Here is a 14250-nt window from a genome sequence, read left to right as displayed (position 1 = left end):
TTGCTTGTGCTGTGTTTTCACAAATTTAAACTAAAATTTGTATTGTTCAGAGGGATGCCAGAAAGCAAAAAGGTTTCAGAAGAATGAAAGGACTGAGGCACACAAGCCAGACAGAAGCATCCTGGATGTTTTTTTTTCTGAGAACACACTTCATGAAAATCCTCCTCTCCCCTTCCTCCCTCCTCAAAACAAAACCTGATCCCTATTTTGGCAGGTCTAGAGTGACAGTGTGCTGTGCCATCACTAAGATAACCTAACATCAGCGCATTCCAAGGTTTGCTTCAAGCTCAGCCTGCAGAAATGGATTTTCCTACATATTTAATGGTGCATTAGCACCAGCTTTATCAGCTCTCCAGTTGCACTGTTTTAATTCCAAGCTGTTTTAGTCACCTACTAATCCATGTCGGCAGCAGCATGAAGTTTTCTTAACATAAGGCAGAAGCCTGTGAAAGAGATTCTTTATGCTTTCAGCAACGAGCTACAACACTGCATGTATGCTTTAAATCATAGTCTGGTAATAATTGTTCTGCTTTCCTAATGGAAACATTTATTTTGGCAGAAACATTTTCTAATTTATAATCCGTTTTTGTCTGCTTCAACATTTCCTTTGTGAACAAGAATCCCTGTTCTTCCATGTCAGGGGTGCTTGCAGACATAGCTCTTAAAAGCAGGAAAGCCTATATGCCCTGCAGGTGAATGGGGACAGAAAACTACACCCTGAGGAATAAAAACCATGTTTACCAGCAGCATTGGTTATTGATGTTTCCATTTGTTCCTTTACAAGACGTAAGTGAGGCTGGATCATTCTCAATCACATCACCTCCTATCACACTCCACTGCTGCCTGCTTCCGAAAAGGGCAGTTTTGCTGCTTTGCTTTACATAATTGCCTCCTGGCATCCCTTTGACACCATAATGAACCAGTCCAGAGAGTGAGAGCAGCAAACTACCCTCTCTCCATCAATATGGATGGTTTTCTGCCAGTTTATTTATCATAAATGGACTCAATCATAGAGTCAGATAAGCACTAGAGCTGGAACTGGGAAAACACAGCTGGGGAAGTAAAAATATTTTTTGGATACAGAAAATCATTAGGCCAGTTCAGCTCATGTTTTTAAAATATATGTGCCATTTTTTAAGGATTCAAGCCACCTAAGGTTTTCTACAGAATTAGCCTGCTCCTCCTGCCGTGCCCCTTCCCCCCCTTTTTTTGGTAACAGACTCAAGGCAAGCCTGGCATGATGTTGATTTCCTGCCACTTAAGCATCAGGGATGATTAAAAGGATTTTCAGAAGCATTCACAAAAAAAGTCAAACAGGTTAAAAAAGAAACCCTCAAGAACTGACACTGCATTTTACAGAGTATACTTTTTTTAGGGATGAAAAAAATATTTCTGCATTTCACTAGTACACTAGGATTGTACTTCCAATCTGAAATATATTTGGGACTATTGTAAAATATAAATGCACACTTGATAACGATGAAAAAGCTAATTGTATCTTGATGCAAGTAGTTGCTACAGAGTCCTCTTTTCATAAAACTAGATATTGCATTGCTTCATACAAGAAAGGAAGACTGCTCTGGAAGTCATTACTCTGAAATCTGATCTCTAACACGATGGTGGTGCTTATTACTTTTTTTTTTTTAAAAAAACAAAATACTACTCCCCCTATCCCCCCCATTTTCAGCACAGTCTTCTAAATATTAATGTGTTTTTATATGAGTCCACAGTTTAGAAACTAAGAAAACCTCTTATAAAATTAAAGTCTGACAATGTAAGAGGAAGGGGTAGAACTGTGAATCAAGGAAGTCAATAGTAACATGCAACGAAGTTCAACAGGGTCATAATTTTGCATTGCTTAAAGGTACGCAGCAGATGCACACAAAGACACGCAATTGCGGCAAATCACCAACTGAGCTGGAATATGAAGGTCCCTTATAAATATACCAGGAGCTATTTCAAAGTAAGCCAAAATTCTTTTATTAGTAAGTTACCTGAAAGTATCTGTTGGTATGATCAAAGCCTTCTTGCAAATGTTTCAAATCCTCCTTCTGCAAATGGCTTGGTAGTGGAGTCTCAGATTTCCCTTTAATGATCTTCAGCAATTGAACAGGCATAGCTGCTTTATCTAAACAAAAAATAAGTCTCCTGAAGGTACTCATCTCATTTGAACTACTCGTTCAAATTAAGAGTTACTAGAGTTGCAATTTACTCAAAAGGGGAGTATTTATCTATTTTATAATAAGAAAGTTTAATTACGTAAGACTAAAGTCTTCAGAGGGATTGGCCTCATCTCTTAGTACCATGAATAGCAGGAAGAGAGAAAGTAGCAAACGGCAACAAAATATTACTTTATATATGAATGCAAAGGGTAGTGTAAACAATGTGAATATTTTATGTACAGAAATGCACATTAAAAATCAAGCAGAGACTTTGAATGACTCCTTCCCCAGCATAGGTCATGGACAAACAGTCTCTATATTCAGCTGTTTCCCTATAAGACAACTTGATTGTATCAAATTAAAACATCTGTCATTTTAACTTATAATGAACAAAAAATGCTTATGTACAGATTAAAATAAAATTGATCAATGTATCAAGTAAAGAAAAAAATAATAAAGATGTGCATCTACAAACGCTAAACACTGAATGCACCAGAAAAAAAATAAGAAATGTATGACTGTTGTCTATTGTTTGTTCTCACTGTGCTAAAAGTCAATGAAATAAATTCTTGACAACATCACTGTTATAATACTGAGAATGGGGGAGAGGAAGAGTACTCTATTATATTGAAGTTACACATATGAGAAACATAAGAAAGTGATCTAGCAATAAATAGTTATTGCTATATTTTCTCATTACATGGTCATCTTGTTCTTGGAGTATCTTTGATTTTTTGCTGTACAATTTTTATTTAAAGTGGGTATCTACAGAAAAGTCACAGAATTATCAATCTTCTGTTTCAGTAAGTTTTAATAAACTAAGCAAAGTTTTAATTTAAACTAAGTTTTAATTTAAACTAAGCAAAAAAATGCTTTCTGTTTTCTAAAAACCCAGCTGGTAGTATTATAGCCACAGTCCTAATTTCAGACAGAGTTTTAGCAATTTTTATATGACAGTAAAGAACAAAAAAAGTATTTCCTATACTTTCAGACGGACACAAAAATTTGGTATTCTACTAAATAAAAGCTTAAACTATGTTTTCATTTCAGTTCAGAAGTGCTTTTTCAGTGTTAGGCAGACTGAATTCTTACAAAACATTCACTTACAATTAAATGGAAACGGGAATTTCCATTGTGAAATGGAAAGACCGCTAGATCGTAAGTTATAAACATAAGTCAATGCATATAGGTGCAGACACTCAGCAATATTATAAGTATTCTTTAAAAAAAAATCTTATTCAGAAAAATCAATATTCCACCTTACTGTCACTCCAGTACCCAAAGATATCTGACTTCACTCATGACTAGTTCTCTAGTTGTGAATGACCATCCTTTCTCCTTCCCCATTTTCCAGGAAAGTCCCCAGTGATATTATTCTTGTCTAACACATACTATCAAGAATTCACATTCACTAAGGAGAATTCTATAAAATAAAATACTTTGGTTCAAGGATGTCTCAGACAAAAATGACTATATGTAGGATGACTGGCTTTTCTTTTTTCTCCTAGCTTCCAATTTACGTACCTCTCTCTTGTCCCTTGTCCCAGACTGAACCTTTTACTTTGTCATATACAGTAGCAAGTGAAAAGTTGCCCATAATATACATTAATTTTGAATCTGCAATTCTTAGAAAACTAGTTAACTTTTCACTGGCAATATCAGCTTTTATTCTTAACATTTAAGAATTAAAAAGCAGTAATAGCTAAAGAACCTCTGGGTTCTTAAGCTATTGTATCTAGGCAATAAAGTATGCATTTAAAAGCAAAATACATTCTAGCACGTCTGATAAATATCATACCTCAAATAGGAAAAACTTTAGTGCTGACTTGAGGGTCTTGTAGCTCAGACTTTGAAAACCAGTCCTACTAAGCAGCCCCAAGAACTCAGGAGATGCAGGAGAATATCAGGGCCACACTGTCATGCACCTTCCTTGCTTACAATATCTATTTCCCTACTTTACAACGTAAAGGCAGCAAGCAACTTGTTTCTCTGTAACTTCCTCCTCAGTGTGTATGAAATAAGGCCTTACAACATTCAGAAGACACAGAGGCTCCAAGAGGCACCGTTACTCAAAACACCATAGACTTCGAGCAACAGACATAGCTTACCAAATACTGATGAGTACATTTAAGAGCTTGACTACTACAAGAGACGACTCAAACAGTTTCTTACCTGGGATATGTGTAAAAAGAATTTATATAGGGGCAGGTAACCGGACAAGAATTAGCTAGTTACAAATTACCAATCTTAACCTCAGTAATTATCTGTGTACAATGTTAATCTGACCCAATTGCAAAGCAGAACATGTTAGCTTACACCTAAAACAAACAAACAAACAAACAAATGACAAACTTAAGCCAATTACTTAAGCTTTTGAGATTCTTTTGCCTCACAGAGAATTTTGCTCTTCTGAAAGGAACCCAGAAGACACAAGATCAACAACTACCTGGAATGGACAGCAGAGCAGGGAGCTTCAACACACCATAAAACAAACAAAATCTCACTCTTTTACTGGGATAAAACTGAAGTATTATCAAATGTCAGTTATTTGATATGAAACAGTAGGTACTAAATTCTTACAAGGGTTCACAAATCTCTAACTGGAATCTCAATATCCTTCTTCAAAACATCTGATGGCCAACGAGCTAGAAAGACATAACATCCACAAAACTCACCAGTAATGGGGTTGACCAATTTGGGTTTCAATGATAGTGCTTTTTTGGGGGGGACAGGGTTGCGGGGGAGGCACAACACTTTAATCAAGGGTGAAGTGTCAACATGCATGACTTTTTTTCACTCCTGCCGTAACCTCACCAGTGAGCTGTAGAAAGCATTGGAGGAGAGTTCTACCTTCTGACTGTCTGTGCTATTGTGGTGGGTTGACCCTGCCCTGCCCACAGGCGCCCACAGAGCCACTCACTCATCTCCCCACAGAGGGACAGGAGAGAGAACAGGAATAGTAAAAGCAAAAAAAAAATAATGGGTTGAGATAAAGACAGTTTAGTGAGTGAAGGAAACAGGAGGGGGGAAAAAATACCCCCCCGCCGAGAACACAAAACAAACAATACAAAGGCAATCACTGACCACCTCCCACAAGCAGACCAATGCCCCAACAGTCTCTGACCAACGGCTCCCTTGGAAGACCCAATAAAAAAAACCAGTTTTTATTGCTCAGCATGACTCTGTTTGGTCTGGAATATCCTTTTGGCTAGTTCATGTCAGCCGTCCCAGCTGTGTCGCCTCCAAACTTCTTGTCCAACCTCAGCCCACTCACTGGGGGAAGCAGAGGGAGAAAGAGAGAAAGCCTTGGGCCTGCACAAGCACTGTTCTGACAGTGGAACAAACTACTAGAACCCACTAGTTCTGTCTTAATTGCCTACGGAATATTAACATGTATTCCAAAAGCATAAAAACCATCTTAAACCACAGTACACCAGAAAACAATTGCCTAGTAGAAATGGCTTTGAGCAAGCGTTAACCTTCCACAGAAATACACAGTCATTTTAGAATTTTTTTCCTTCTGGAATGAGGACATTATTCCATCAAAATATTCCAGTCACAGAATGCCGCTATCTCAAGGCCCAGAAGCAAGAGAAAAATTCCTATAATATATCTGAAGGATTTTACCTCATCCTTTTCACTTGCAGCTTGAGAGTTTAAACATCCACAGACCTGAATTACGCAGCTAGGTATGGACTGGGGTGCATGCACAAGAAACAAGAAAAGCTTTCAGGCTCACAGTCTTTTCATCAGTTCACACAGAAAGCAAAATAATTAGCATTTCCTTTCAGGTACAGTACACCCCATATACAAGCTCTAAGAGCCTGGTAACTTCAGTGTTTAAGACAAAGTATACATCCAAAGGCTTATGCACTTATAGAATCAGGCAGTGGCTCTACAACAGGTTTATGGACTGTAATTGTTGAGCTTTGCACTGCAAAATAGAGTGGTAGGAAGAACCTGACCATTTAAGTCTTTTTTGTGAAAGCCTTACATCTTCTTTCTCTAGGCTTTTTAAACTTTCTTTATAATTAAAAAAAAAAAATCTTAAATTATGTTTGGAAAAACACCAGAATTTAAACTCTCAGATTACTTATATCACCCTTCAGTGCACACTGAAAATCATTAAGAAACCACAAGCTGCAGTTGCAAGTGAAGTTAACACCACACAGCCACAAACAACACAGAACTGTTGACATGAACACCAGTGCAACATGCCTGAAAGACAGGAACAAAAGAAAAACAAGCCACACAGGAAAGGCAAATTTGTTCTTATCATCAAGACAATTCATCACTGTTTCTCCCCTTTCTCCATGCTTTTGTATGGGAATTAACATAGTAAAGCAGTACAAAGTTTCTAAAAGATTTCAGTACAAAAGTTGTAAGTAGCAAGCTCAGTATACAAAAATGTTCTCATACACTGTCAATGTTAAACTAAAGGTAACATGATGACTTAGAAGAGTCTAAAGCCCCAGGGAACGTTCTAGCAGTGGAAAACATCTTATTACCCATGACAGACAGATCAAGTCCACCTCCTGTTAGAACGGGGAATCACTCCATGAACATTTTGAGTATACAATTTGCTGAATTCTTTTGAGCAAGGAGAATCTCTAGAATTCAGTGAAGATCAACTGAACTTTCACAGATGATAGCAAATCAGAAGAAAACTCATTTCACTACTAATGGGATGATGACCCATAGACTTCATATATTTGAGGACATGAGGTAAAAGTAATACAAGGAAAATAGGGTAACGACAATCAGAGTTAATGTTTTGGGTTTTTTCCTCCCAGGTTAAGAGACACAAGCATTTTCTGTAAGAGGACAAAGATCAAAAAGTAAGACTTTTCCCCATTGCCTTTATTTGATTAATAAATCCATGATATTTGTCTTCACGTCTAGGTCTCCAAAACATTACAATTCTGATATTTCCTTCAGTAAAACATTCATCAAGACATATTTAAAGGAAGAAAATTTAAAAAAAAAAAAATTCAAACTGAGCCCCTAATAGCACCCTAAGTTATAAATAAGATGCAAGACAAGCTTTACCACTTTTGGTTCATACTGTCAGAAATTCAAAATATAAATGAAATATTATAGACAACAGAACTCCACTGTAAAAACTGCAAGCCCTTACTCCTGAAAAAAAGATGACTGAAAAATAAGGTATTCATATTCTTCATCTTGACTCCAGCACTAACTTCACGAAGAAGTCAAAACTGGATCTGTTCTTCTGTTATGGTTTATCATCATAATACCTCAATCCAGTGCACAGGATAGCAAGTAACTAATATTTGAGCCTTTGCTCAAGCCAAAGATACACACTACTGAGTCCTGATTCTAGCTCTCACTAGAACAAATGGACTATTCCTTTGTAGCCTCCTCTAGAACACAACTTTTCTTCAAGAACTAATGATAGATTAGCTTTGAAGCAGAAGAGAGAAGAAAACACAAGAAATGAGAGGTAAATAGGGAAGATTGCTCCCTCCTCTACGACCAAGAAATACTTCAGTGATACACGAAAATGACATAAAGAGGATTAATATCATTTTGGGAAAAGGAAGCTGTAGCGGTCAGAAGCATGAGGAGATTCCTTATCTATCAAAGCAGACGCCACTTGCAAGAGAGACACATAAACTCATTCACCAAATCAAACACATGATTCTGTGGACCTCTGAACCTCACTGAAGTTTCATGAAGAAACTCTTAGCTGAGAGCATCAGCATCTTATTGGTGTGGTCAGTCAAAATGGTAGATATCTGAAGCCTCTGTAAACACAAATACTAGTCAGTGCCATACCTGGGCTAATTGTGCAAAAGTCAAAACAATTATGAAATAGGTAATGCCTCACTTTAAATGTGCACACATATGTAGACACTGCCATACACTCTTTATATAGTTTATGCAAAATTTTCTCATAAAAACTAACATTTACACCATTGAACAAAGCAGACAGCACAGAACTACCATAAACTCAACCTGCAATCAGTTACAAGAGCAATCTTTTGTCATACATCAGTCTTAATAAAATCAAGAGGACCATTCATGAAGAACAAAGTCTGTCATCTAGAATTTTTGTAGTAGTCTAATCTTGTAATTTGTGATTTCCTTGAGAATTCTCATAGGAGAAAACACCACGTCAGGTAACTACAACAGAAGGAGAAACCAAGTCAGCAGCACGACACATCTTACTCCCTTAGCTGCAAGGCTTCAGCTTGCTGTTGCTGCAGATCTTCAGGCACTTATCTTCTGGAAATAAGCCCCTAGGCTACTCTTACTCTTAATAATACATCTGGTACTTACTTTCACTAGAATACAACTAGAATTTAAAAAACAAAACAAAACAAAATCTCCTTTATTAAAAAATGTATTAATCTGATATTGTGCAAAAGAAGCCACAATCAAATGTTACCTGTGGAAAATGGATTCTTACACTGCCATTTATCTCAACAATACTTCAGCTCTAGAAAGCAGCCACCCACTGCAAAACAGACCTCAGGAAGACAGGGCTGTAACGCAGATCCTTTCAGGATGTGAACTGCAATCCCTTCAGAGAGTCAATTCAGCAACTGCAAGAAGCTGAGATTTTTAAAACCAAGAGCTGAGGTGTATTACATAGGCGTATTAACAACAAAAACTTTTTTCGGTATACTTAGTGCCTACGTAGAGAAAAGAACGGAAAAGAAAGAACGGAAAAGAAAGAACGGAAAAGAAAGAACGGAAAAGAAAGAACGGAAAAGAAAGAACGGAAAAGAAAGAACGGAAAAGAACGGAAAAGCTAAGCTTCTAATCCGCAAAGCTCTGTGTCAAAGTCGGGACTCAATTCCCATAGCAGAGACCACGTGCAGGGCAGCTCAGCGAGGGGAGCATGGTGCAAGCTAATTGTAGGCCTCACAGTGGAAAGCAAAGCCCAGCAAAGCGCCTGGGCGGCACAAAGCAACGGCCGGGGCGGCGGGGTCTCCGAGCCACTAGAGGCTCCTCGTCCACAGCCGAGCCGCCCGCCCGCTACTCTCGGCCCTACGGAGCGGGCAGAGCACTCCGCCCCGCCTGGCTCCTGCACAGCAGCCGCGCCGCCGAGGCCGCGGAGGGCGGCCCGCAGACCCGCCAGTACCTGTCTCCGAGCGCCGGGCTGACACCGCCGGCCGCGGCCGCCACCGACCCCACTTCCGCCCGCACCGCGCGCCTGCCGCCCACCGAGCATGCCCGGGCGGAGCGCGCATGCGCACCGGCGCCGCCGGCCACCCCCTCGAGCCGAGGGAGGTGCGAGCATGCACTGTGCGGAGGCTGGAAGGCGCTGCCCTCACTGGCGGCGCGGGCAGAGGCCGGGCAGGGAGCGGAGAGAGGCGGGAGCGGGCAGTGCCGGCGGCAGCAGAGGTAGAGGGGCGGCACAAAGTGTGCTCTGGGCCGGGGCCCGCCGGCCTAGCCGTGTGCCCCGCGGTGGGGCGGCAGGACCCGCCAACGGCTATGTCGGAGCTTGCAGGAGCCGCGCCGGCCCTAAGGGCGGCCTCATCACCGCCTTTCCCCAGCGCCGGTCGGGCTGCCGAAGGGGTAGAGAGGGCCCGAGTCAGCGCCGTCTCCCAGCCCGCTTGGAAGGGGGTGACCAGTGCCGGCAGGGACCGGCCCAATGTTGGGTGGCCGGTAAAACGTGGATGCTATGATCCGGTTCAGGCGCACTTAAAAGCTGCCACCTTTCCTGCAGAAAGTTAAAAAATACGGGAGGAAAAAAACCTGCTGATTGCTGGTGGGTGGTTGTAGTTGCTTAAATGGCAGGAGGTATCAGGCCAGGCTTTGAAAACCAGTATTTGTCATTGTCAGAGACACAGGGTCCCTCAGGCTTGCTGATGTTTGGATCCTGCAAGTTGACACATGCCAAGATCCTATTTGCATTGTTTGCCAATTCAAAATTACAGCATACGTGTCTCAACATCACAACAGCAAGGCTTCTTCCTTTAGAGATTTCAGCTTTATCTCTCCAGTACCTGAGAGACATGTCTTCTGCCAGTCTGCACTCTCTATCTCCCCTTTCTCATCTCTGCAGTCCTGGATATCTGGGACAGCTTTCATTTTCTTTTTTTTCATCAATTAGTGACTTTAAAAAAGGTCCCACAGGAAATCATTTTCTCCTTTCTCTACCCGTTAAATCTTTTCCTTCACAACCCTCCTCCTATTTTGGAACTGTTTTAGTTAAGTCTCTAAAGTATTTTAGTCACACTTGAAGTTCAATTCAAAAATTGGAACTTGAATCCATCCATGTTCAGGAAGCCTCTGGAGGGGGATTCACTGACATTTATGTTTTGTACTAATTTTCATTGTTGACAACCTTTTCTGGAACAGGTTTCTTTTCTTTGATAATCACTAGTCTCACTAAGTTTTAATCCTATACCTTCCATTGGGTATTAACGTAGCTTGCTTGGTTTAAACAAAAATATAATTAAGATCTCGTTATACAGGCATGATAAAAATAGCTAACAGTCAGAGCTAAGATGGAGCTGGGAATTTAAGCACACCTGGTTACATGGAGGACTAATCACCTGGCCACCTGAAGAGCCAACTACAGCAGAGTACATAGGCTAAGATTGATGTCAATTGCCCATGTCCTTTGTTTCCCTAAAAAGGTTTGGAGAAATCAACCTTATTTCTAGACTAGTAAGTTCTGTCAAGTGAGCATTTATGGTGGAATATTGTCAGTCCTCTCTTATGACCTCTATTTTTAAATCTACATTTTGAAAACAAGTTTTTATCACAATTAAAAATTTATCAGAAAAAAAGTTGATAAAGTGGTGAAGGATACAGTCAGGAATGAAACATTTTTAGAGCCCCTTATCACTGAGTAAAAAAAACTCTGGAAAATTTGAAAGAGTGAAAACTGAGGGAATTCTGCTTTAACTTGCTGATGCACTTCTCTTTTCTGTTCTGTTTCTTTTTTTATGCTTGTAAAAGATCTGCTTAGCAATTATAATTATGGTGAAGTGAAATCATGGAAAGCTTAGGTGCTATAGTTGAATTAAATTAAAATAATTTGGAAACAGCAAGTTGGACTCCTGAGTAATTTAAAGGTTACTTGATCTTCTCATCTTACTTCTCTCATCTTTTGCTGCTTCTGTTCCCAGCTACCTTTTCTAAATTTACTATTAAATTCTTTTATAAAGTCATCTCAAACCTAGAGGAATTTGAATGTTGTATGTGCTGTTCTGTATTTAATCAAAAGAGAAGAATGAAGGAGAAGCTGTATATAAGCAGAATTTTGATCAAAAAAGATAGATCCCAGTTTTATGCGTCGACAGAACAGTTGTTGCGTCTGTCATAAATGTAGCCTGAAATCTGGTTTTCTTTAATTTCTAGTACTGTTTTTTTTAATGATAGTCATCTTCCTCTTCAGTTATTCATTTTTCTTCAAGAAATTATCCAATTTCTGCCAGTAGAATATTACAGTCAATAGGAGAAGTTAGATGAACAATATATTGAATTACATCAGAATGTGATTTTTAATGTTCCAGTAAGTATGTACTGTATGTTCTCATGCTACTTGCAATAATCTTGAAATGTGCTGCAATTTATATATGTCATAGTAGAAAATAGTACTTCTACAGAGGGAAAAAAAAAAAACAACCCAAACCGCAAAAAACAGATTTCTGATCTTGACGTTGGTCTGCTGTGTGACTTTCAATAAATCATGTTTAAAGCTTTCACTACTAAATGAAAGTTCATAAATAAATAACAACATACTAGCCTTATTTCTTGAACTTGAGCTTTGAAATGGGGGGTTGCAAAGAGGGTCCACAGGTAGCTGATGCCCATGCTTCTAAGCAGTTTAGGAATTCCTGAAAGCCCCAAATACAACTGAAATTCTGATCCCACTGAAAATAATGAAAACTTTCCATGCACTTTAGCAAGACCAAAACTTTCCCCTGTGCATCGAAAATATATGTAACACGAGGTATTGAATCAAAGCTTTCAGAAATAGAAGCCTTATACATTACATCACTACCGACTCACAGGAGCTCCTGAAGACTGTTCTCTTAGTGAGGCAGGAAACTAAATAGGGGTTTGGGAAACTAGCTCATGTTTTTTTCAAATTTTTGGAACCATTTGAAAATACTAGAGAAGATATATGTTTTGAAAAACACGTGTTGCAATGGCAGTCAAGTCCATAAGCAATATTGAAAATTCTCTCTGTTCGACCTCATTTTCCTCCAATATCTTAGTAAACAACAGCAAGAGAATTGTCCTATAGGAATACAGACTGTCTCCGTTAGCAGCTGTCTTGGTGTAATGTTTTCTAAGTTCAGCATGAGACATTTCGTAGGTTGCTGATACAGTGTTAAATGTAAGTATATACTCAGGTTCTAAATAATGCAGCTCTCAAAAAGGATCGTCTTTCATTTCATTTGAGAGCTATTGTAAAACTATTTCCAAATACCTCCACAGCTAAAGGCAGCCCTTTTCTACTCCTTTAACTTTACTTTGATGACAGCACTTGACTTTCTAGTAGACTTTTATGGATACAGGCCAAATTCGGTCAGTTATGGGGCAGAGATCCTTTGCAGTACTTCGGAAATGATGTGTTGCTTGTTAGAGTTGATAGGCTAATAGAAGTTAAAAATCCAGATTTATTAAAATTACTGAAATGATTACAGTATAAATGTTTAATAATTTCTAGATGATTTCCAAGAATGCATTTTGACTAATTGCATCTTTATAAACATAGTTCATGTGCAATGAATCAATAAATCATATGATTATAGCATGCTTCTCACTAGAAAGTGCTGTGCTTAAATGATTTGCCTTCTGTAAAGGACAGTCAGAGGCATGAGTTTTGTTATCACTGCTGGCAAGCCTGAAATGCAGAGGCCAGAACTGAGTCTCTTGAAGTAAGTATATATGAAGTATTAAAATAAGTAATTCTTCATTATTTGTAGTATATTAGTGTTCTATGTAATTGAAGCTCAGTGACATGGATATTGCTTATGTGGATGTAAAAATAAATAGAACATACATTTAATAGTTATTTAATGGGTACATTATGTTAATTTAAGAAGGAAGATTTGCAGAAGAGGATAAACCTTTTATTAGACCAAATTATATAGGTTATAGATTGTGCATAGTATATGATAGCAGTGGAACACTTTTCACAAACTACAGCTGATATTTTAGTAGTTCACTCACAGAACAGATTCATGGCTGGCTCCCTGACCAGAAGGCGGCAGCTTTAAGTAACTGACTAATGGAGTAGTGGGTGAAGAAAGACTCATTATTTCACTCTTCTATTTAGGGGATAAGGAAAAGAAATGGGAGAGGATACAGAGAAAAGCAAGAGACTGAATGTAGGCAAGGCTGTGAAGAAGGTCTCCACTACTGTGATTCTGGAGACCTCTCTGCTAGTGGCAATTCTGTGGTTCAGCAGCTCTAAAATATGTCTGAATATCTCCAAGTTTTCTTGTAAAACGATGTGATATATGATATGTGGAGTCTCTCAGAAAGGAATAGTTCTTATGCCTACTGGCTGCTTCAAAGCTTACTGGGGTTTTGAGCATAAGACAACAGATGTTAATAGACTATAAAGAGTTACTACAGTGTAAATTGTGGAACCTGACCCAAAGCTGTTTGAAGTCAGTGTTAGTCTTTCCGTTGGTTTCAAAGCTTTCTTGTTCATCGAATCATCACAGGTCCTGCAGATTAGATTTTTGTTCGCCAGTATTAAGTCTGCTTCTTTGTTTAAAATGAGCCATTTTTCTTTTCAAAATTTAGTACATTCATTAAATATGCTTGCTCTGTGGTTGTATTCTTAGCTAATTTGCTTAGCAATAGGGTTTTATTTTCTGATGAGGCAGCTACCCAAAAGCCTTCTGTAGAAATGTACAATAATAGATGTTTGTTATCTCTTTGCATAGGAGTTTTTCTATATTTTAAATGAAATATTCCCTAGCTCTAAGAATGTTGAAATACTGTTCTTTATTCTAAAACCTCAGCTGTCTGACTAGCTATAGAAGTTTGTGCTTCCTTCACTGATGCTTATAAGCTTACACTGGCTAAGAAGGCTACTGCAAAAATAAATCTAATTTATATAATTTCCCAAGGAGTTGATGTG

General features: G+C 38.8%; 1 protein-coding gene across 2 annotated transcripts in view; it reads right to left on the bottom strand.

Annotated features, from left to right (window-relative positions):
- The window catches only part of POT1 (protection of telomeres 1), an 81343-nt gene extending 71999 nt beyond the window's left edge, over positions 1 to 9344 (bottom strand). The window contains exons 1-2 of one of the 2 annotated variants that reach the window (XM_068402227.1): positions 9274 to 9344; positions 1995 to 2128 (exon numbers count right to left, since the gene is read on the bottom strand). In XM_068402227.1, coding sequence (XP_068258328.1) covers positions 1995 to 2117 — 123 coding nt within the window. In that variant the 5' untranslated portion in view covers positions 2118 to 2128; positions 9274 to 9344. Of the gene's footprint in view, positions 1 to 1994; positions 2129 to 9273 lie in introns of those variants that run through there. The other variant, XM_068402228.1, reaches the window with a different exon arrangement.
- Positions 9345 to 14250: the final 4906 nt, after the last annotated feature.

Source organism: Nyctibius grandis, chromosome 5 (assembly GCF_013368605.1).
Source record: "Nyctibius grandis isolate bNycGra1 chromosome 5, bNycGra1.pri, whole genome shotgun sequence".
Taxonomy (NCBI): Eukaryota; Metazoa; Chordata; class Aves; order Nyctibiiformes; family Nyctibiidae; genus Nyctibius; species Nyctibius grandis.
The sequence above is the reverse complement of the archived record's forward strand: the minus strand, read 5'-3'. Positions and strand labels throughout refer to the sequence as shown.